The sequence below is a fragment of the Pterocles gutturalis genome, unplaced genomic scaffold, assembly GCF_000699245.1.
Source record: "Pterocles gutturalis isolate BGI_N339 unplaced genomic scaffold, ASM69924v1 scaffold20384, whole genome shotgun sequence".
Classification (NCBI taxonomy): Eukaryota; Metazoa; Chordata; class Aves; order Pterocliformes; family Pteroclidae; genus Pterocles; species Pterocles gutturalis.
The window spans coordinates 1,497-23,886 of NW_010131205.1; the positions used below are offsets into that span (position 1 = coordinate 1,497).

A 22,390-nucleotide genomic window follows, 5' to 3' on the forward strand; every position below is an offset into this window, starting at 1 on the left:
GATCTGTGAGTGGAAGGTTTCGTTTATCCTGGCACTTAAACCCTCAGGGTGTGTAAATATTGATGAAATAACTTCCAACAGAACAAAACCCCAAACTTTTGTTTTCTTGCAGACAATTGACAGAATGATCAACGTGAACATCATGTCTGTTTGTAAGGTAAGTGCCCTGTTTCCCACACTTCTCCATTCACAACCAGGAACCGATTAACATTCATTTGTCTGAAACAATGACTCCCACCGGTTGGACCACAGGTTCATTCTTCACCTTAGAGTAACCCAGAGGTTATGGGGTTGTCAGACTGTTCTGATTGTTGTGTTGGATAGAATTTGTGGCAAAGATACCTGGTAGCTCTTTGGAAGAGCAAGGTGTGTACACAAAACAACACTTGGTGCTTCTTCGTGCTTGGTGGTCTACTCCTTCTTGTAAATCCTTCATTCTTCTCTCCCTCTGTCTGTGTTTCTTGGGGTGGGCACCCCTTATCTCTGCACCCCGGAGGTTTCTGTACACTGTAGTAAAAAGGCACTTAATGCATTTTCCTTCTTGCTCATATATTTCACAGAAAATATTTAACTTCTGGAATAAAGTTATCTTCCCTTTTTGCTATTGAAACTGAGGTTTGTATTGGAAAGAAATCAACCTCACTTCAGGCTAAAACACGTGGCTCTTCCCTTGTCTGTTAATGTGAAGCCTGTTCCAAAATCAAAGCCTACGAGGGGCAGAGGGGACAGCAGCTGCTGGCATGACCCAGGAGTCAGTCAGGCGAGTGCTGAAGAAACCCCTCGTCATTAGCCACTGCTAACCCTGAGCTCCTTGTGTATAACAAAACCTGGATCTCCGTTAGCCGGCGGTTAACCTTTTGCTGCAAAGCCAAAATAGGAGGTGTTGCAAAGCTGGCTTGAAAGGTTTTGCTTTCTTGCAGCTCTTCTGCTGAGGTTAAGGACTAAGTTCATCTCGTGCAGTGCTGTCAGGGTGGCTGAACTGTAGCTGTTCTGTTTCCACGGGAGGAGGCACGGGACTCTTACACCCGATTAAAACACAGGCAGACAGTGAAAACGCAACCCTTGTGTGATGGAATGGGATTGTTCATGTCCACTTGCTACCCTCACGTTTTTTTTTTTTAATCTGACATCTTAGAACTGCTTGTTGCAAAGTTAGAAATACCACCACAGAGAGTCTTCAGAAACTTTGCACCTTGAAAACGACTGCTAGCCTCTGAGCACTGGTTTTAGCGTTTCGATTTTCAGCAGAGAAGTCAGTTATTCATGGGCACCTTTGGAAGTTTCTGTTCTGATGGCTCCAGCAGGTGTAAATGTGAAGAGATGTTGTTGTAATGCATAGACCTCTTGGCTAGAGACAGTGTCCCCAGCAAAATGCCTCTGCCGAGGTGTGACTGTATCTGTGCTGTGCCAGCAGAGGGAGTGCACTATTCAGCAATTAAAGAATTTGGGGGGTCAGTCTTCCTGGAAACATTTGGCTAGAATAGAAAAGTTACAGCTGAACTGCTTTAAGTATTTCTGAAGAGGGTAAGCTAGAATAATCTTTGAGGTCTTCTTTACTGGGTAGGTATCTAAAGTTCCAGAGGTGGAATGGTTCGATTGGTTTCTAGAATAAGCTAGCGCTGTTTGGTGGTGGGAGTCTTCGTATTTATCGTTCATGGTGTTCAACAATGAAAGTTAACAAAATTGTCGTACAGTTTCTTGTAAAATTTGTCATGTCAGCCTCTTCACGTTCTAACGTGGTTGTCTTCACATGTATAAAAACTTACTAAATATCTGTGCATTAATAGTGGTTTTCCTTTGGTTTGAAAACTTTTTTTCTTGACTGTGAACAGCTCCTGCTACTGGGTATAATCGGAGTTTGAACATTAGATTCCAGGCTTGAAAACGCTTCCTCCTGCATGAGCCTGTTGTGTAATTAAACAGTAGGCATGCCAGATGCTTACTGTTTTGGGGAGAGGAGCACATTAGAGATGTACCATCTGTAAGTAATTTTTTCAGGAGAACCCATAGAACTAGAGAATCATGGTAGGAAAAAATAATTTTAGGAGAAGGCTGTATGTCCTTTCACTTAGATTTTTTTGGGATGTAGTCCTGTGAAAATTTAGTTCAGTGGTTTAGGTTGATATAGGGTGTGTTTAAAAAAAAAAATAGTAGTAGGAAAATTCTCCCTTCTTGCCTGATAAAAACTGTGAAGTTTGGGCTGGAAGAAAGCACCAAATTCTTAGGCAAGGAGATGAAGATCTCCTTAAAAGGTGAAGGTCCAGGAAAGGCAGGGCAAGTCAAGATATTTAGCACAGGTTGATTCTGCAGAAATGTTAAGGTCTCTTTTGTTGCCACAAGCATCAGCAGTTTTGAAGGGTAGCGCTCATCCCGTGCTTTTTGACCCATCTTTTTTTTTTGTTGGACAGCTCACTGGGTTTCCTAAGGGGATCACCCTCGTTGGTCCTGCTGTTTAATACTTTTCCCAACTGTAAAGGATCTAATACTAAATTTTCCCTGTTGTTTGAGAACTTGTTTCCTGGCAGAGCTTTTAAACCTGTGTCTTTCCCAAATCCTCCTCCATGCTGCCTGCCCCCATGGTGTCCTTAGAGCACCAGTGGGTTAGGTCACCCAGGAACCCCCCGGCGGTGCAATTTTGGGGCTCAATCAGTCTGGCATGAAGTGTTGCGACTACTGTGACCTGCCTTCAAAGCACTCTGTGCACCACTGAAGGCAAGCTGTGTAAAACTATTGAAAACACATTGGAAATCTCACATGTTGCAAAATACTGGTTGAAAAACCCAGCCAAACGCCACCCTGCCACCCCCAGCTAGAGCAGGTTTTTTTTTAAGCTCCCTGAGAAATGTCATGTTTTTATGGTCGTGTGCAGTGCAGGGGTCACTCCATTCTTATACAATCACAGGAGGGGTTTGGGTTGGAAGGGACCTTAGAGACCATCCAGTGCCACCCCCTGCCATGGGCAGGGACACCTCCCACCAGCCCAGGTTGCTCAAAGCCTCATCCAGCCTGGCCTTGAACCCCTCCAGGGGTGGGGCACCCACAGCTTCTCTGGGCAACCTGGGCCAGGGTCTCACCAAATGGGAAGCGCCTCGGGTCTTGATGATATGATGCCATAAATAGAATGAAGAATTTCTGTTTGTGGCATTTTCTCAGGAAAGCTTGAGACTGAACGTAGCCTTGTACAAGGATTGCGTTGCCACATAAATGAGGAAGAAGACAGAGTAGTACACCAAGTGTCATGGTTCTTGTCATAATGTCATCTTAAGCTTCTGGGGAGATTTGAAAAGCAGAACTTCTCTTTAATTGTTGGTGGCAGTTCAGGTAACGTGGGTTTGGTTTATAATCTTGCGCTATCTCATCGCATTCTGAGACACAACCTAAATGTATTTCTGACATTGAATAAAATATCAGGTCAACAGTCCTGGGGTTTCTCACTAACCAGCAAGTGTTGAAGAGCCAAAATTATAGTTGCTCTGTGTAGTTTTCATCTGTAGTTCTGTACCAACTGCATCTTATGTCAGTTCACCATTGCATGCCTACAGCCTTTGATTTCACCTGGAAAAAAAAAACTATTAAACTTGCTTTGGCTGTTGGATTAGTGCACTGAAAGCCAAGGATGCTAGACTTGCTGTCCAGTGGAAAAAATAGGTAGGGAGTGAGCATAAAGAGTAGTTTCACATCCTTCAGGCAGCCCTTCTTTCTCCTTTGGAAGCTGCAAGAGATACTTAGTGTGTGAGGAGGAGCGAGTGTGCTGTTTCTGTTCGCAGCATCACAATATGCTAATCGCATCGGGAGTGAGGCATAAACTTGTGTTCTCTTGAAAAATGAGTAGGACTAAATAGTTGAGGGAGTGTTGGCTTAGCGGTTGATTAAGCAAGGAGCTGAATTGGTTTGCAAGCTATTATGTAGCGGGGAATGTAAATTTGAGGCTTGTGGTCCAGGCTTCAGCTGGAAATTGGTATTAACGGGGGAAGGGGGAGAGTAAATGACGTATGTGTACATGCCTTGGTGTCTGTGCTCATCTGTGCCTTGATCACCTCGTGTTTGATACCAAGTGTCAAATGCAAATGGATAATAGGCCTCCAAGATCGAGGATTTTTATCATCACCATATTTGAGAAGCTTATAATTTACTTAAGACTTCAAAATACCTAAGTACTGGGTGTTGAGCTGAGAGATGTAGTGCCAGCTGCTCTTAACGGCAGAGGAGCGAAACGTGAGTTGTACCAGGCTGTGGATGCCAGGCAGGATGAGGGAACAAATTCTGAGCCTGCAAATTCTGAAACTGTGAGTTTAGGGGGAAAAAAAAAACGCAACAAGAAAACCCACAGCAAAAACTGAAAGGGGGAGAAGAGGCCAGTGTATTTGAGAACGGAGGGAAATATTCTTTTGCAGAGCTATATGGAGAAAGAAGAAATGATCCTGACAGCCAGTAGGAAATGACATCTCTCTCTCCCATGAGTGCTCGGAGGGGCTTGTGCAGCCTCGTATAGTGTCTGTAAGAGTCCCTGCGGTGGGTTTGTGTGGTGGGCTTTTGGCAGAAGGGAGGGAATACAGGGATAGCTGCTGGAAGCTTCCCCAGATCCAAATCAGACCCACCGCTGGCCAAGGCTGAGCCAGTCGGTGGTGGGAGCACCTCTGTGATAACGTATTTAAGAGGGGAAAAAACCCCAACCCTTATGTGAACCTGCAGCAGACATAAAGGTCAGTGACTAAGGAGGTGGCGGAGGTGCTGGAGCAGATATTCCCCTGCAGCCCGTGGGGAGACAGCAGCTGTGCCCCTGCAGCCATGGAGGTAACGGTGGAGCAGAGATCCACCTGCATGCATGGAGGACCCCATGCTGGAGCAGGCGACTGTGCCCAAAGGAGGCTGTGAGCCCGTGGGAGGGACCCACGCTGCAGCAATTAGTGCAGAACTGCAGCCCGTGGGCAGGGATCGCGTTGCAGAAGCTCCTGGAGGGACTGTCTCCTGTGGGAGGGACCCCACGCTGGAGCAGGGGAGGAGCATGAGGAGTCCTTCCCCCGAGGAGGATGCAGCAGCAGAAAAAATGTGTGATGGACTGACCACAACCCCCATTCCCTGTTACTGGGAGGAAGGAGGTAGAGAAATTGGGAGCAAAGGTTTTGATCCTGGGAAGAAGGGGAAGGGTGGGGGAAAGGTGTCTTTTTAAGATGTGGTCTTATTTCTCATTATCCTACTCTGATTTGACTGGTAACAACAAATTAAATTGATCGCCCTCCCCCCAAGTTGAGTCTGTTTTGCCCATGACCATAGTTGGTGAGTGATCCCTCCCTGTCTTTGTCTCAGCCCATGAGATTTTACCTTTTGTTCTCCCGATTCTCCTCCCCATCCCACTGGGGGTGGGGAGGAGAAGTGAGTGAGCAGCTGTGTGGTGCTTATTGTGCTGGGCCTAAACCATGACAGTACCTTAGCAGGAAGGAGGTGATGGTTGCTTGTGCCCTCCTGGAACCCGATGTGAGTTTTTGTATTTGTTGTGTGTTGAAGAGGATCACAGTAAATGGACCATAATTCTGAGGGAAGTGACAACACCGACTTGTGAAAAGAGATCATGTATAAGTGTATTCCACTCTCGTCAAAAGGTTTCTCTACATTTATATTCAAAGTCATATTCAAAGGGGGGGATGATGATTTAGCCAAGTACATAATAGTTTATAACAGAGGCACGGTTGCCAGTGCTTGGAAGAGGAGCAAGTGTTCTGTGAAGGTGGTCATGAATATCATTCGGATGGTCCAGAGGGAGAAATAAAATGCTGCAGTTTCCCGTCTTGCTGACTTTGAACCCGAGAGCATGATACACAGGAAGCTGGGACAAGGGAAACGTGGTTGTGAGAAATACTTTTCAGCAATAGTCAGGGAAGCACTTGGGATTTTCTGCAAAGTACAAGTAACTTGGGAAAATTTAGGAAAACTTGGGAGTTCTGTGGCTTTTTGTAGATTTGAGGTTGAGACAAATACATATTCCCCATCTCGAAAAGGGAAAGTTCAGCCTTATTATTTGAGTAGCTTTTCCTATGTAGAGGGAGGGTGGGGAAAGATGCTTGTTTTGGGAGCTTTCATTTGTAAACTGACCTCTCAAAGTTTGTGGCTGTAAGTAGGGAAAACTTTCAGTCCTAAAAATGTCAAGTCACTGCCCAAGGAACAGGCCTTGCAGCATGTTGAGTTTGTAGTTCCCTTTGTGTATGTCCCATGTCCTTTTCTGGTTCCTGACCTTGCCAATATCTTTTTTTGACAATATAAATAATTCTTGTTCAGCTTGGGGTATAAGCTGCATTAAGAAGTTTTTTTTTTTTTTTTTTTGAAAGAGATACGTTCTAAAAACTTAATAGCAGATGCTGAGAATAGGTTTTGTGATCCATTTGACTACCCGTGCACAAGGACAATTCCTGAGTTCTTTCAGCGGCAGGTCTGCAGATGAGAGCTGCGTACGCACGGTGTCAGCTGTTTGTTAAACAGCTTGTGCATTTGTGAACTTATGGGAATCCTCTGCCCAGGTACTAGGAGTTCTCTTACGGTAGCGATGACAGTTTCTACGTGTGTGGGTGCACCACAGGGAATCACTGATCTTTAAAAAGTTCTGTTGCTTTGAGTTGTTATAATTTCACCCCAAATTGATGGATGAGATCTGAAGGAACTATAGGATCTGAAGGAACTTCTTAGCTGCGTAACACAGTAGGAATATTGTCCAAGTCCTTCAGCTTCATCCTTTGTTGTACTTGCATAGGCTTAATTACAGATCATTATACCCCTTGGTAGGGGAAAGAGGGACTTGCCGTCATAACCTTTTACCATAGAATGATTTCTTTCTGAATATGCATCTGTGGTATTAGGTTTCTGGCTGTGGATAACAATTATGTGGCCCATAATTCATGAAGGATGACTTTGAATATTGATCTCAGCTTTTCCTACTGTATTTTAGCAGTCTGAGTGGATATGAAAGATATTCAAAACTTTGCAAATTATTGTTCTTGCCCTAAGCTCTACTCCTGAGCTATTGCTCGGATCAGAGTGGGAAAGACTACAACTCAGTGATCACTGAGGATGGGAGATTTTTTTCTGAAGGAAAAAAAACAGTGGAAATACATGGTTATAACTTCTGTTTGTTAGTCCTCTCATAGGAGCTTTGAAGTGTAGCACCTGATTTAGAACATAAATCTAGCCATATGGCTGTACATTTTTGTATCTGCAAGTAGGAATCTCTGCTCCTTTCGACTGAAAATGAGAAGGTAGAAGACAGGTGTGGTGAGGAAGAGTGGGCAATGCAATCAGTGCTTGCCAGGTGTGTAACAAATGTAGTTGCAGATCAATGGACATCAAGAAATGATAGCTGCCTGGAAAAGATGAATGAAATGGTCTGTAATGAATTTCTACCTTAAGTTAGCCACTTGCTTTGAGCATCCTGAAACTTGGGAGCCGGAGGGTTAGGTGTGAAAGAAGTTGACTTAAAAATTATGCAGCCCTTCAAACCAAAGGAACTATATCCAAACCCTATGGCAGCATTAGGTGTATATGTGGAAATCAGTGAAAAACAAACAAGCAAAAAAGCCTCAACAACTGCTGCTTCATGGCTGCGTGCTAAACGTAACTTTCTGCCAGACTCTGTAAAACGTAAAAGATTACCAACTTCTGATATCAGGGAGACTGTCCTGAGCACGCACACGCATGCGCGTTCTCACTCTGCTCTAATGAAACTTTGAGAAAGAAGAAAACCAGTTTTCTTTGGATACGCTGGCAGTTCTCACACAGCCTGGTGACTGGCTACTCGTCTGCAATGCCCTGAACCTTCACAGTCTTGGCAACATTTAAGTTTTCAGCTGCAGCACTGGTATTTCTATGGCAAGTAGTATTTGTTCAGAAGATGGTGATGTGAAGGAAGCTCCAGGGAGTTCAGTAACCACCCACTGAAAGCACTCTTCTTAGGGGAGTTCCCAACCTCTCTTTTAAGTTTTCTGCCACTTTCTTTTTCCTTTATTATGTTGCCATAGCATTCTCTGGCATCCTACATGCTAATTCCTGTGCACTCAAACTTGCTGTGATTTGGCATTTGTGAAATACACCCGTCCTGGGTTCAGCTGGGACAGAGTTGACTTTCTTCCCAGCAGCTAGTGAGAGGCTGTGTTTGGGTTTGTGCTGAGGAGAAGCTGATCACACACTGATGGGCAGAGCTGCTGCCAGGACACTCAAGGACTTTCCAGCTTCTCTGCTGTGCCCGTGTCTGCAGGGGCAGGAGGAGCTGGGAGGGAGCACAGCCCCAGCTACTGGTTTAGGATTCGGCCTCAGGTTTAGGATTGAGGCCCAGATTGGCCAGTGGTCTATTCCATCCCATGCACAGCATGGCCAGGATAGAGATGAAAGTCTGTCCAGAAGTTCGCTCTCACTCTCAGCGCATGCTTTCTTGTCTCTTATTCTCTCGGACTCTTCTGTCATTTCTGGGATTGTGGTTTTGGGACTCTCCCTGCTGCGGGATCATTATCTGGGAACAGACTGAGCCTTGGTCATCGGGTGGTGAGCAGTGTCACTGTGTATCACTCATTTCGATATTATTACTCTGATTATTATCATTACTCTTTTCAATTACTCATTTCGATATTATTGCTCTGATTATTATCATTACTCTTTTCAATTTTATTTTAGTTTAGGTGTTAAATAATTCTTATCTCAACCCACGAGTCTCTTTTCCCTTTACCCTGTAATTCTCTCCCCCATCCCTGGAAGAGGAGAGGGTGAGTGAGCGGCTGTGTGGTGTTAGCTGCTGCTAGCTGGGTCAAACCACAACAGCAGCCCATTACAGAACTGGCTATCCCTAAATAAGACCTAGCTAAAATTTGGATTATTTATCTGGGAGATGTTTATTCAATTCCAGATGTTTGTTGTTGAACTGCTTATTTTGCAATGGCATGTCTGAGATTATAGCTGTTGAAGATAAGAGTGTTAACCAATTTGGCTATTTCGGGTAAAGATCATACAAGAACATATGGACACTTTTCTTAGCAGCCAAGCTACATTTCTGCTATAGATTGTTTTATTTGAATTAATACTGGGAATATTCTACCTGTGTGTACAAAGTATAAATTTGCCAGACCTGAATCTGACCACAGAATGCCCTGCCAGCACTTTTCCGATAGTGCTCTTGTGCTGCTGGAACAGTCTGAGTGTGGACTTGGCTGGGTGAGGTGAGGCTGACTCAGAGAGCTGCCTTCTGTTGTTTTATTCTTAAAAAAAAAAAAAACAACCAGTATTTGTTCTGTACATAAAGATACCAAGTATTCATATATCTCTTTTCACACATCACAAGATGTAAAAACACAGATGGGAAAACCACTTTTCCCCTACTTCCCAGATTTTTGAAATTCCCTCAAAATATTAATTTTAATGGCAACAAATGGAAGTGATGTAGAATATGAAATCCAGTTTTGCCACCAGTGTTCTGTTTGTGTATGTTCGGGGGAGGGGGAATTGATTGCCTGTCCAGCTGAACTTTAGAAACAGACTATTTAACACAGCTGCTGGCAAGAGACTTCTTGATTTCTGCCTGGCTTGTGTACCTGTTGTTCTACCTCAGCTCTCAATGGCTTCAGAGGTTTTTAATTTGTAGAAGTCAAGCAATTATTGTAGCATGTTTTTCTGTCTGGATATCGATAGTAACCAGCAGGTTCATGACAAGCTGTTAGAGCTCCTTGGGAGGCTGCAGTTTGGATTTAGACCATGGGTGCGTTTGTGTGGCAAGTTGCTAACGTGGGCTCCCCTCTGCATTACATGGGAGAACCCGTACTGGCTTTTCAGACCACTTGTGGATTTGCTGAGGGAAGGCATGAGGGTATTAAAAAGCTCGTGGATACTTAGATATCATGTTGGAAATTCTTCTGAAGTTGCGTCAGCTCTGTTTAGCTCTGTGATGTTTACTGACTGTTTACTGATTTGTTTCTTTATAATAAAAATGCTTATAGGTGTTTTGTGCTCCTCTATATGCTGCTATCTTTTTTTGTCTGACTTTCCTCCCGTACTACTCAAATGCTTACGTTTCAAGCTGTCGAGGTAGTTTGGTATCGGTGGGAGTACCGTTAGGATTTTGTTACCCCCTCCTCACTGTGTTCTCCAGAACTTTGTCAGAACACCTTTTAAAGATGTGAAAAGTGGTAACGATTTATATTTCTTGTATGATCTGTGGTGTTGGTGATGTGACATTTATTTACAGAGTTTGGTAGTATTTGGCAGGAGGTGAACTTTGATGACAGTACTTCTTAAAGGCAGAAATCTTGGATTTAAATCGTATTTTAGGATGGTAGCAATTAGTAGTAGGAAAATTAACTGTTTCACACTAATTAAAAATTTGTCAAGGTTTGGATCAGTACTGGATTTGTCTGCTTTGTGACAGCTGCTCTGTCTGCAGTGGGGGAGCTTGTTTTAGGATCACGGCTCTGCAGAACCCTTCAGCCAAGCTGTAAATAGATTGCTCAGAGCCAGAACGAAGGCAGGCGCTTCCAGAGCCGTGGGGAGCTTTGTTCCACGACTTTCCTTGTGGGGTGTAGGTTCTTCAGTGTGAAAACATCTGTGTCATCAGCACAAAAAAAAAAATGTTTTGGGGGTCTTAAGTGTTTTCTGCAGGTAACATAAGGTAGGAAACTTAACTTCGCTCTGTCTGGTCAGTGCTCTTGCTGCTCCACGATTTATTTTTAACTTAAAATCAGCAGTTCAGTAAGACTAGCTAAAATGCACGGGAGATTGTCTGGAGTCTTGGCATAGGTGGGAAATGTAGTTAGTCTTAAGAAAGACGGATGCTTTTTGTGGGGAGAGAAAGATCATAGGCGTACTGTAGTGCTCTGGTGGTTTAATGTTCTTCGGAAGCCACGGATGCTGCAGAGGGGTGAAGAGCTTTTTTTTTTTTTTTGTGATTATTATTTTTATTTACCTTATTGTACTTATGCTACTAGCTGGATGGGTTCACCAGATTCAGCGCACACACTACTTGACAGAGCCAAGTTCTCCAGGTAGAATAAAAATAAACCACCCACGCAAAGTATGGTCTCTGCTTCCCTGAGCCGTGGTCGGGGCGGAGGGGGCGGCAGCCGCTTCGGGGAGGACGGGAGGCTTCCCTCGGTCCCTGCCTGTCTGGTGTCTGCCTTCTCAGCCATCACGAATGTTTTCTTTTTTTGCAGATGACACGATTGGTGCTGCCCGGCATGCTGGAAAGGTGAGTCACACTAACACTATCCAGACAAAGTCATCATTATTTATAGGGGAGAATCCTTTCTTGAAAAATTCATTACTGTGACTAATCAGCCCAGTCTCCATGTTTTAATGGCAGAGTAATGCTGGGTGAGTCACGCTGATGGTGCATGAATCATCCGACGGTGGAAGCCTTTTCCACTCGATTCCCTTTTTATTTTTCCTCTCCCTTCTCCACTGTTGTGGTGATTCCTTTTAGAACAGAATTAAAAAGCCCGTCTGACTCATCGGCACTAACTCAACAACCTGCTATTCTGAGGGGGTGGTTACAGTTCCTGGGAATAACCTTCTTAAGGCTATTTCTCTAAGTCATTGTAAGGAAAATGGATGCAAAGAATATGTTCTCATTATACAGTAGGAGGTATATTGAGGCAAGTCTGTGATCATTTGGAAGAGCAGAATAGGAGAGCAGCTCTTTAAAATACTAGCTAATGCGCACCGCTGTCGCCGTGGCAGATGTGCACCGACTCCCAGCTAGCTCCCAGGTGAAACGAAAAGGTGCCCGGTCCCCGCGTCGTCCCTCCAGGCTCTTCTCTAGCTGGGGTGGACTGTCCCAGCCTGTCTGCTGCCTGTGTTGTGGTGCTAAGCCCTGGGCCAGCTCTGAGCTTCTGGGGAAATTGCCAGCTCTGGCAGTACCGGGGAAAGCTGGGGAGAACCATGCATGACAGTCACCGTAGAGTTGCCTCCAGACGAATGCTGTAGGAGGAGCATCTCTTTGGGGTAAAGCTCCAAACCTGATGAAGATTAAGAAAAAAATTTGGTATTTCTTGTATCATCACACTATCGGGGAGTCTTTGTTGCAGATCAGGATTAAATTATTCAAGTGTTGCACAGATGCAGAGCAAATGTTTTGCATCTAAAACAAAGTTTCGTCGTGGGTACAATCTGTCAGAGATGGTGGCCAGTATGGAGTCGGCGTCTGGCACATCAGGGTGATGGCGAGCTTAGATTTTTAGTTAATCAGGAGATAAGGAGGAGTTTATTTCATTTAAAGAAAGCTGAATTTGAAAAGAAGACCCAAGACAGAGCTCTGGGGCAGGGCTGTAGTATTTCCCAATAAAGCTGGAGTAGAGGATGAGGATTGTAGTACAGTGGTGGTAGCTACTCAGGGTTTGTAAGTCAAAAGTTACTCCTTGCCCACATACTCCTGATAGATAAAGGGATCTGCCTTTTGTGAAACCACCACCCTCTGAAGATGCCAATGTGGCCAAAGCCATTTTGCTTTCTATGGGTTTAATGTTATTTTGTTATCAATTTTTGGACTTTTGAAGCTCTAACAATTTCTTGCCTCAATTTCTTCTTTGTCTGAAGAAGTCTCATAGTTATCTGTTTGGCAGAATGATCTCTTCGACTTCATAGGATAGAATGTTGTATACTCTGCTTATAGAATATCCTGTGTGTGGTTTTTTTTGTTCCGCATTAATCTGTCTAAGATGATTTGAATGAAAGGCAGCAAACCAGGATCCAGCTCACTTCTGGAAGAAGTCTTATAGTTATCTGTTTGGCAGAGTTGATCTCTTCAACTTCATAGGATAGAATGATGTATACTCTGCTTATAGAATATCCTGTGTGTGGTTTTTTTTGTTCCGCATTAATCTGTCTAAGATGATTTGAATGAAAGGCAGCAAACCAGGATCCAGCTCACTTCTGGTTCGGAGTGCCCATGAGTGTGCCATGTCATGTTTTTTCTCACGTTTCCTAACTACATGATGACCTCAAGAATCTCAAGGATAGATGTTCAAGAAGCAGCTTGGAAAGAAGAGGTTAATAGTGGTTAAAAAAACCCAAACCAACATGTCTTGAACTTCCATGTGTGTGAGCAGCTGCTCTGAATGACTGCTCCGTCTGAATGAAAGCCTTGGTTTCTGTCCCAGGGAAAAAGATTTTTGGTTTGGGTTTTGGTTTTTTTTTTTTTTTTTAGCTTCCATTTTCTGTTTGGTTTTGTGAAGTCGGTTGGGTTTGCAGCACACCGAAGCGATGGCTGCATCTGCCAACTCCTGCGTAGTCATTGCTCCCAGGCCATTAACACCAATAAGAGTCCGTAACCCCAGGAGGATGTCGATGTCCAGCCAGTCCAAGAGCATAAATAAATGGGAACTATACTCAGCTGCTCTTTGGGCCACCAGAAATTCTTCACATGGGACCGAGGGTTAGGAAAAAAGGGCTCGAGGGGCTAAGAATAAAACTAGCGTGGGGATCCCATCGTTATTCCTCACTTGTTCAAGGAGGATAGCGCGTTGAGGAGATAGATGTGACATCTCGCAGTTAGCTATAGTGCACACCCTGACGTATTTGAAGGCTGGGTTTATGGCAATATACTACAAGATAAATACAGAAATAGAACAGACTTGACGTGATTTGCATCCAGATCTGTAAGGAGAAAACACAACTGCATCTTGGTGTGTCTGTTACTTTTTATTGATAATAAACGTGGCAGCATCACCTGAATGCTGGTAATGGTGTTTAGATTCTCTGCTGTGGTTCCTCTCCTGTGCTCTGAACACTTAACGTGACAGTTTATAATCTGCAGCTTCCTATTACAGTGAGATGAGCAGTTCCTCTGGAAATTTTCAGGCTGCTGTCTAAGGTGGGAGACTCACAGAACTGCAAATTGAGACTTGATGTTTTTGGGAACAACAACAAAAAAAAAAAAAACCCAAAACCAAACTCAACAACAACAAAAACAAGTTGACTGTTTCTAGACAAATATCAAACTATGGTATTTATTGCCAGGGAAGTAGCAAGTGCATAATTACGTTACAGAGGAAGCTTGCTCTTTCCACTTGATGTGCAGCTGGAGCAGGCACTGGTTGCCACAGCAACAGGGAGATGGCTAAATATAGCCTCCCTGGCGCTGGACCACTTAAGGTAGAATGATGGGGAGGTGTGAGGGTGTGGGCCTGGCTCTCTTCATCTTCACCAACTTTTTTTCTTTTTTTTTTTCATTAACTGTACAGTTGAGTCGGTCGGAGCCAAAATTCCTTTTTTGCCGCACCGATGCTCGCCTAGTTCTTTAGATCCCTCCCAACAAACGTTTCGTCTGCAATTCCTCTAAGAAGCAAAATTATAATCGGAGTAATTGGAAGTGTTCCCCCTACACACACGCTTCTCAGTTTCCTTTTATCTGGAGGTTTTAAGTTATGAGCTTTTAAGTCTAGGACTGTTTTCTGTATAATGAAAAAAATACAAACCACAAAACCCACAGTGGCATTGACTGTTTCAAAGAGAGCAATACATGGAGCTTCTGCAAGGGGCTGCTATTAATTTGTTGTGTTTCCAAGGGTTTGGGTTTCTTTTTTTCTTTTCACTGGGTCAGACCATTAATTCATTGAACTTAGATGATGGTCACCGCTGCTGGGAAGTTGCAGGCTAGCCAGACGCTGGAGACCTGTGCTTTACCGCCTGAATGCCAGCCTCTCTTCTACAGCTTTGGTTTGCTTTATGAGCGTGAGGCTGATGTTTATCCACAGAAATGCTTACCCTTTTTTGAATCCTGTTAAGCTTTTGTCCTCAATTAGATTTCGTGGCAAGTACTCCCTTAGTCTGAATCCGCGAAGAGCACTTCCTTTTATCGGATCTAAATTTCAGTCTTTCATTTAGATAAATGTCATCTTTCTTTTGTATTCTGAGAGGATAAATCAAGATCTTGATCTTTTGTCGTTCATTAGTCTGTACGCTCTTGTCACGGCTGCTCTTAATAGTCTCTTAAATAGCTAAATTGAACCAATCTTTTCTCCTCATCCATGGATCAGGGCTTTTTTTTTTTTCTTCTTTACCCCTTTCTTAAATCATCAGGTTCTTAATATTTCTGCCCTATATTTGGAGGGCTAAAAGCGCTCCGTAGACTGTAATACAAGGTTTCAGCGGTGGTGGATCTGTCTCTGCCATTCCCACCATCCTGTTCTTTGGTTGGTTTTGGTGACTGCTGCACGAAAGAGAACTCCTCGTGGACTTTGTTCAGGTTTTCCAGTGAGCGGATAGTTCATGTTAGAGTCCTGCAAGGTTTGTGATTAATTCACTTTTTTTTTCTTTAGTAGGCGTTGTTGGTTTTGTTAGTACTGATTTTTCACCTGCCATTCCATGGTCTGTTCACATAGCAGTCTGAGCTCTTTAAAAACTTCCTTATAGTATTCTCCAATCTGGTAATCTCTTAAAAACTGCAGGAATACTCATTTCCCTTCTAAATCCCCATTTGGGCTCATGAATAAATATCACAAGCACCGCCTGTTTTCATATGAAAAGCTTCTGGCATCCACTGTTAACCTTTTGCTGCCATGAACATACACAATTAATTTGTGGTCTTATTTTCTGCATAAGACATATTTTGATCCATGTTACTACTTTATTTCACCAACCAAGCCTTGCAGATAACTCCAGAAAATACAGTTTGAAACCCTGAATGTCTGAAATGATTCTCTTCTGTCACGTTAGCCATCTTATTTCCATAAGTGAATCAGTCACAGATTTAATTCTCACTCATGTCATGGCAGAAGCCACCTTGGTTTGAATCTATCGTCACCATTTATAGAGAGTTTTATCATTTTAATATGGTCACTTCAGCTGTTTGTTTTCAAGACGGTCACTGAAATCGTTGTGGCAGCAGAGGGTATACCTAGATGAACAAATATGAAACTCCTGTGAATCTGCAGGAGTGGAGCTGCGTGATGCCTACCTGCGTGGGCGTTCTCACTCTGCACTAAACACAGCGTGCTGAGGATGTTCAGGGGAACGGGCTTGGATTTGCTCCAGGGTAAGGAGCAGCAGAGAGGCATCTTTCACGGTGTCGGGCTGTCTGGTAGCACCTTCTAATAGCATACTGGCACTGGTTTGCCTGAAGCTTTGAAAACTAGTTCTTCTTTCTACCTAGCACTAAATAACGTCTGGTTTTGTACGTAAAACTAGTCTCAGAAGTAGACATGCTCAAAATCAGCCAGTGGGTTGGGAAATCCAGGAGTCTTCCTTTCCGTCCAACCTGCACATGCTTTGCAAGTGCTTGGCAGAGCAGCTGGGAGCTCATTTCAGACTCGTGCCCTTACTGAGATATTAGTGTGGAATACCTTCAGAGTTCCTGCAACACAGCTGTGAAACAACTCTTATTTTCTGTATTCATCCCCTGAGTACCTTCCATCCCATATTACAACACTCCTGTATGTAAGCAGTAGATTCAGATACTTCCTATCTTGAAGGTCCATCATGAAGTAACATTTTGAAGGTGACAGGGATTATCAGCGTGTAAACTATACGACAAACTTGCGTTGCCATTTCTGCCACCTTAGCTGGAGATTTAAAAGTTGCCTTTTGGCCTTGTGCCAGCTTCACTCAATTGGTTTTGCATCGTTTAGCCCCGTGTGTGTGTGTGTGTATATGTATGTATGGAGCTTGATTCTCTTGCTGTATTAACCTTGGAGTTGTTCCTGATTTATACCAGCTACTTGAATGCTTATATGGTCATATTAGTAAATCACAATTTAGGATTTGGTTGGGTTTTTAAACAGATTTTAATCTCAACTGCATCCTGAAGGTTTTCTGTAGGCTTGCGGTAATTTTCTGAAATGTGAAAGATGTTTCCTGTATTTCATGATAATATGTCTTCACTGCCTTTCAGATCAAAAGGGGTGATCCTGAATATCTCCTCAGCTGCTGGGATGTATCCAACTCCACTGCTGACTCTTTACTCTGCAACCAAGGTAAGTGTTCCTTTCCACACTGAAATCAAATGTCAAACATGAGCCAACGCTGCAGGAATAAATGTTTTGGTGTCCATCTAGTGGTGCTTTCCTGAACTAAAAGTATTGAGTTTTCTAACTTAAAATTTTCCGGTAGTAGAAGCTGGAAGGTTGAAAGAAAAACGAGTGCAAGGGTTTCCTGGCAGAGAAATGATTATTCTATATATTTCATCATGCATGCTCCTTTTACATGGGAAAGGATGCTAGTGTACCAAGCAAGCCTGGTAGTGTGATGTTGAGAAAGGATGTTGCCTAAGTTTAACACACTTTCTTATCCTGACTGCGAAACTTTTTTCCTTAATCTCACGGAAGATGTGTATCTTCAATATATATTTAAGTAGAACTCTTCTGGTGCTTGCTGGAAGCCAACATTTATCTTCCTTTTTAATTAGTTGCCTTAAGTTTAGCATTTCAGATAAGAGAAAGGATAGGGCTCTAGGACCTCCCCATTACCAGCTAGTCAACTTCCCTTCATCTGCTGACCGTACATCCTGCTATGGTAGCCCAGGATGTCGTGTGATGTTCTTGCAGTGAGTGGATTAAATTTCAGGTTCTTTGCAGCAGGGCTACTACTCAGCCAAAATTAAGGCACGGTGTAATCCCAGTCTGTATGCAGAACTTTGCCCTTCACTCTGGGCCAGTTGAGAAATCTCATGATGTTTAACAAAAAAGTTTATCAGGGTCTCTCTGGACTGAAGCTCTGTCGTGTCGGCCACTCCACCTAATGGCATCATCTGCAAATCTGATGAGGGTGTGCTCTGGCTCATTGTCTGGGTCGTTGATGCAAAGTGCTGAAGAATCTGGGCCTCGATATCGATCTGCAAGTGTTGTGGTTTAAACCCAGCTAGTGGCAAACACTACGCAGCCGCTTGCTCACCCCTGGGGATGGGGGAGAGAATTAAAGGGGTAAAAGGAAAAGACCCTCGTGGATTGGGATAAGAACAATTTAATAACTAAAATACACTAAAAATGAAAATAGTAATGATGATAATAGTAATGACATGCAAATATACATGAGTGATACACAGTGATAACTGCTCACCACCCAATGACCAAAGCTCAGCCTGTTCCTGGAGCAGGAAGGGTCGCAAAACTACAATCCCAGAAAAGAGAGAAGAGCCCCAGAGTCAGAGAGAGAAGAGTGAGTGCTGACTGAGAGAGAGAACTTCTGGACAGATCCTCATCTCTATACTGGGCATGCTGTGCATGGTATGGAATAGACCATTGGCCAATTTGGGTCTCAACCCTAAATGTGAGGTCAAATCTTAAGCCAGTAATTGTGGCCTGTGCTCTGGCTGTGCTCCCTCCCAGCTTCTCGTGCACCTGCATGCTGCAAAGCACGGGAAGTTGGACATGTCCTTGGCTGTCCTGGCAACAACTCTAACCATCAGTATGTTATCAGCTGCCTTCTCAGCACAGATCCAAACACAGCCTCTCACTAGCTCCTGGGAAGAAAGTGAACTCTGTCCCAGCTGAACCCAGGACAGAAGGGTTCTCTGCTTGTTATCAGTCAGACGTCCTGCTATTAATCATGGCCTTTGGAGCTTGGTGGTCCACCCAGTTGTCAGTCTGGCCAGCAGTTTGTCCTCCCAGCACAGGTCTGCTCGACTTCCAAATGAGAATGCTGCAGAAGATGGTGTCAAAAGCTCTACTGAAGTGAAAAATCATAGATATATTTATACGCACATGCATGGAGTTTATATATATTAAAAATCTGTTTCCCTCATCTGCAAAGCTAGTCCACTCCACTGTAGAGAGCAATATATCTTGTCCTTTACGTGCTTAGAAATGAATTCCAAGGGGAGGCCTCCGTGCTCTTTCCACAAACTGCATTAAAGCTGACGGGATCATTCTTGCCTTTTCAAGGAGGGATATGTTAACCTTCTTCCAGCTGTCAAAGACCTCTTTCAGTTTGCATAGTGTTCCAGGTATCCCAGGCAGCAGACCTGTATATGTACAGACGAGTTCTTGCTGCACTGAGTGAATCCGTGGTGGCTCCATGGACGTGAATACATCCAGCTTCTCTGAGTCGTCCTTAAATTGTTCCTGCCTCTGTCCCTTTCATTAAACAGAACTGGTGTGTATAGAGGCACGTGAGCTTTGGCTGTGCAAAGGCAAGAGAAGTGTTGAATACCTCAGCCTTTTTTTGTCCTTTATCTCTAGGTTGTCTCCATGGTCCATCAACAGCCCCCCATTTCTCTGAAATTCCCCTTGAAACTAGTGTAGGATCACTTACTGCTGCCCTTAATGGCCTTTGCTAGTCTTTTCCTAGCTCGGATTTTATTCCCAAGTACCCAGTAGTGTCTTATGTTTCTCTTTTGTTACTTCTTGTTTCTGTCTCCCCACTTACCCAAACACTCCTTTTACTGACATTTCCAGTCTTCTTCCACAACAGACTGTTTTATTTTACCAGTTCATAAGTTACATGAAATGTAGGTCTAGAGGAGTTAAATTTATCTGCTCTGGTTTCTCTTTGTGTCACTGGGACAGTTTTGTCTTTCTGCAGCTGGTCTTGTTTTTTTTCCAAAGATACTTATAGGACCTTCTAAAAAAACTCTAGTTAATGCCATAAAGACAGAATATGGGCACACAGTAGGGAACTGAAGTATATGTGATAAAACTAAACTCAAGAGGCATTTACGCTGCTATTAAAGCAGTGTGGCACTACAGCTTTTTCAGGCGAACCTGGTAATTACCTTAAATACTTACAGGATTTCAGAGGCTAAGCAGAACCTTGACAGGATGAAGAAACCTTCAGTAGTGTCATTCGTGTCAGAACAGACTCGCGCTTCCTCTAGATTCCCAGTAATGTCTTCATATTTCCAGAAAGCAACTGATGCACATGGTTTTATTCATACCAAAGGAGGGGATATTTAAGTTTAGAAATCATGAAAGCCTGAATTAGTTTTAGCTGATAAAATTTGCTCTTGAAATAGCTATTTCCTGAGAGCACGGTTCTTTGTTTTAATACAAAAGGTCACTTTTGTTGTGGCAGTGCCTTCAGCTTTATGGAATGAACTCAGCTGCTGATTTTAGCGATGCCTTACGCTGCTTTGGTTGGTCTTTTTCCAATGAGAATCTTAAATATTTCCTCCCTTCCCCCCAAGAAACTCAATTACAGTTGAAGTAATCTGCCTATTCTAGGCACTGCGCATCTCCCACAGCAAGATTAGTGAGCATGAAAGTGACTCCCCTAATGTAGCTATAGAAAGACTGGCCATGCAATTTCTAGGGTTTTTTTTTTTTTTTTCTCATTGATATAGAGGGGCTTTAAAGCATCGTATCCTTCAGGTCTAAGTCAATGGCTTTGGCTAATTATCAGGAACAGGAGGCAGTTCTTTAACCTTCCTGTGGAGAATCGCGTATTTTCCAATGAAATGAGACACTTTTAAAGGAATCATAGTCCCATTTTTTTGATGGGTTTACCTATCTACCTATGTTCATACTAAGGAGAAGTGAAATGATTATTATTCCCCCCCATGTCTTCACTATTTGGATTTGTCACTGGGTATCCAAGGAGGATAAATTTTCTTGAATGCAGTGCTTATCTGCTTTTTCAGGGGATCTTTAGAGAGCGTTCTTAAGATTGTTTTAAGTTAAAGGTGGTTGGGGGGCTTGAGCATCTGGAGGTAGAAAGCCCAACTTGTCTTGAAATAAATTCTTCAAGAAGAAAATCTCCAAAGTTTATTTGGATATGGGAGGTTGCTTTTTCTTCTCATGTAAAATAAACATTCTCGTTATTGTAAGCTCTTTACAACCAGTAGAGATGACAGGCTTTTTAGACCGTCTCTCCATATTTGGAGCAGTAACTGATTTCAGGACACTTAATGTAGAAATAGTCGGAAATTTGAATTATCAAATTAACACAATATAGGGGGGGTATTTTTATTTATTTTTTTAATAATTACTGATATACTGTGTGCAGTTATCACACATACATCTGTCAAACATGTTCAGGGGCTGCACCGAACTACTTGCGTGTCTATGCCAGTGCCTTATCTTTGCAATGGGATGGCTAGCCCCCCTGAATCATTGCTGCTGGACCAGGCTTTCAGAGTCTCGTCCGCATTGCGGACTGAATTTCATTAAGGACTTATACCTGGGGGAAAGGGAGAAGGAAAGAACGGTTGGACAGAAGATGAGCTTTTTTGGTTTAATAAGCCACCTCCTAGCTTGTACATGCGACTTGAAGAGGAAGAACACTAGGACCTCTCCGCTACACAGCGAAAATCTAGTTTTCTTCAAGATCCTGTGCATGCTCAGCAGAGTGGCTGTAGGAATAGCCCAGTAGCATGGGAGTGTTTCCGTTGTTTCTTGCAGAGCCTGAGTTCAGTGGGATGACCTTGATAGGAAAAACCCTGGGTGCTGCCAGCTTTTTAGTGCTGGTTTCAATGAGGACTTGTGTTAAACCACTGCCAACATGGTGACCAAAGGAAGACCATAAAGCAGGTGCAATGCTAGAGATGTGCTGTTTGTTTTCAAACTGGTCTGAAGTACCTGCTTCTTAGATACTTGAATGGATTTATTTAGTATTTATTTTAGCTTCAAGCATGGATAAGATGGTTGAGTTCCTTCAGTTGAAGGTACTCCATTCATCCTACTTGGCTGTATTGTGTCACTACAACAAGAAACCGTAGCAGAACCTACAATTTTTCTCACTGGACTGCAGGCAGGGAAAGTGGAAAGGTGGTTTAGAAGAACTTGGGGAGGGGGAATCTATGCTGGTTGGAACTGCTGAGTAGCCTTGGGTTATTAGGACAAGACTTTCTCCGCATGGTTATGGAGGCGGTTGTATCAGATGTAAGGGCATCTTGAAGGCAGGTAATTTCTAAAACTTCCAGAAGTTTGGAAGAGAATGTCTGAAGTGGACTTTGGGACTCAGAAGAAGTATCACCATAGGGTGGCATTTCTTAAAAGTGCAAAGGTAGAAGACAAAATATTTAAACACTGTGTTTTAAAAACCATGCACAAGAGAAACCTACTTAAATCACTCTTTAAAAAAAAAAAGTTTAAGGAGATGACATCAGTAGCGATCAATGTGAGCATGCAAAGTCTTATTTTCCTTTTTTAACTAGGCTTGATGCAACAAATCTAGTTCCTTTTCCTTCTGAATTAAAAACGGTTTTACTTCTTTAGATTGAGCCTCACTTCTGTAAAAATACTCTGTTCACGTAGGGTTTCTATTCAGATGGCATTGCTCTAATATGCAAAGTTTCTTTGAAAACTTAGTTTTTCACTTTGAAAACAGGAACTCTAAATAGCAATTCAAATGTGCTTACAAAAACCTGCAAACTATACTTTCCATGTTAATGTGTAGCATGCTGCCTGTTTCCTTTCTTGTCTCTCTAGGCTTTTGTGGATTACTTCTCCCGAGGCCTCCATGCAGAATACAAGAGCAAGGGCATCATTGTGCAGGTGAG

General features: G+C 43.1%; 1 protein-coding gene across 1 annotated transcript in view; it reads left to right on the plus strand.

The window, feature by feature from the left end:
* The window catches only part of HSD17B12 (hydroxysteroid (17-beta) dehydrogenase 12), a gene marked incomplete at its 5' end in the record, with an annotated part of 29,744 nt that overhangs the window by 776 nt on the left and 6,578 nt on the right, over window positions 1-22,390 (plus strand). Inside the window, 4 exons of the mRNA XM_010080539.1 lie at window positions 113-157; window positions 11,175-11,209; window positions 16,850-16,931; window positions 22,320-22,385. Coding sequence (XP_010078841.1) covers window positions 113-157; window positions 11,175-11,209; window positions 16,850-16,931; window positions 22,320-22,385 — 228 coding nt within the window. The remainder of the gene's footprint in view (window positions 1-112; window positions 158-11,174; window positions 11,210-16,849; window positions 16,932-22,319; window positions 22,386-22,390) is intronic.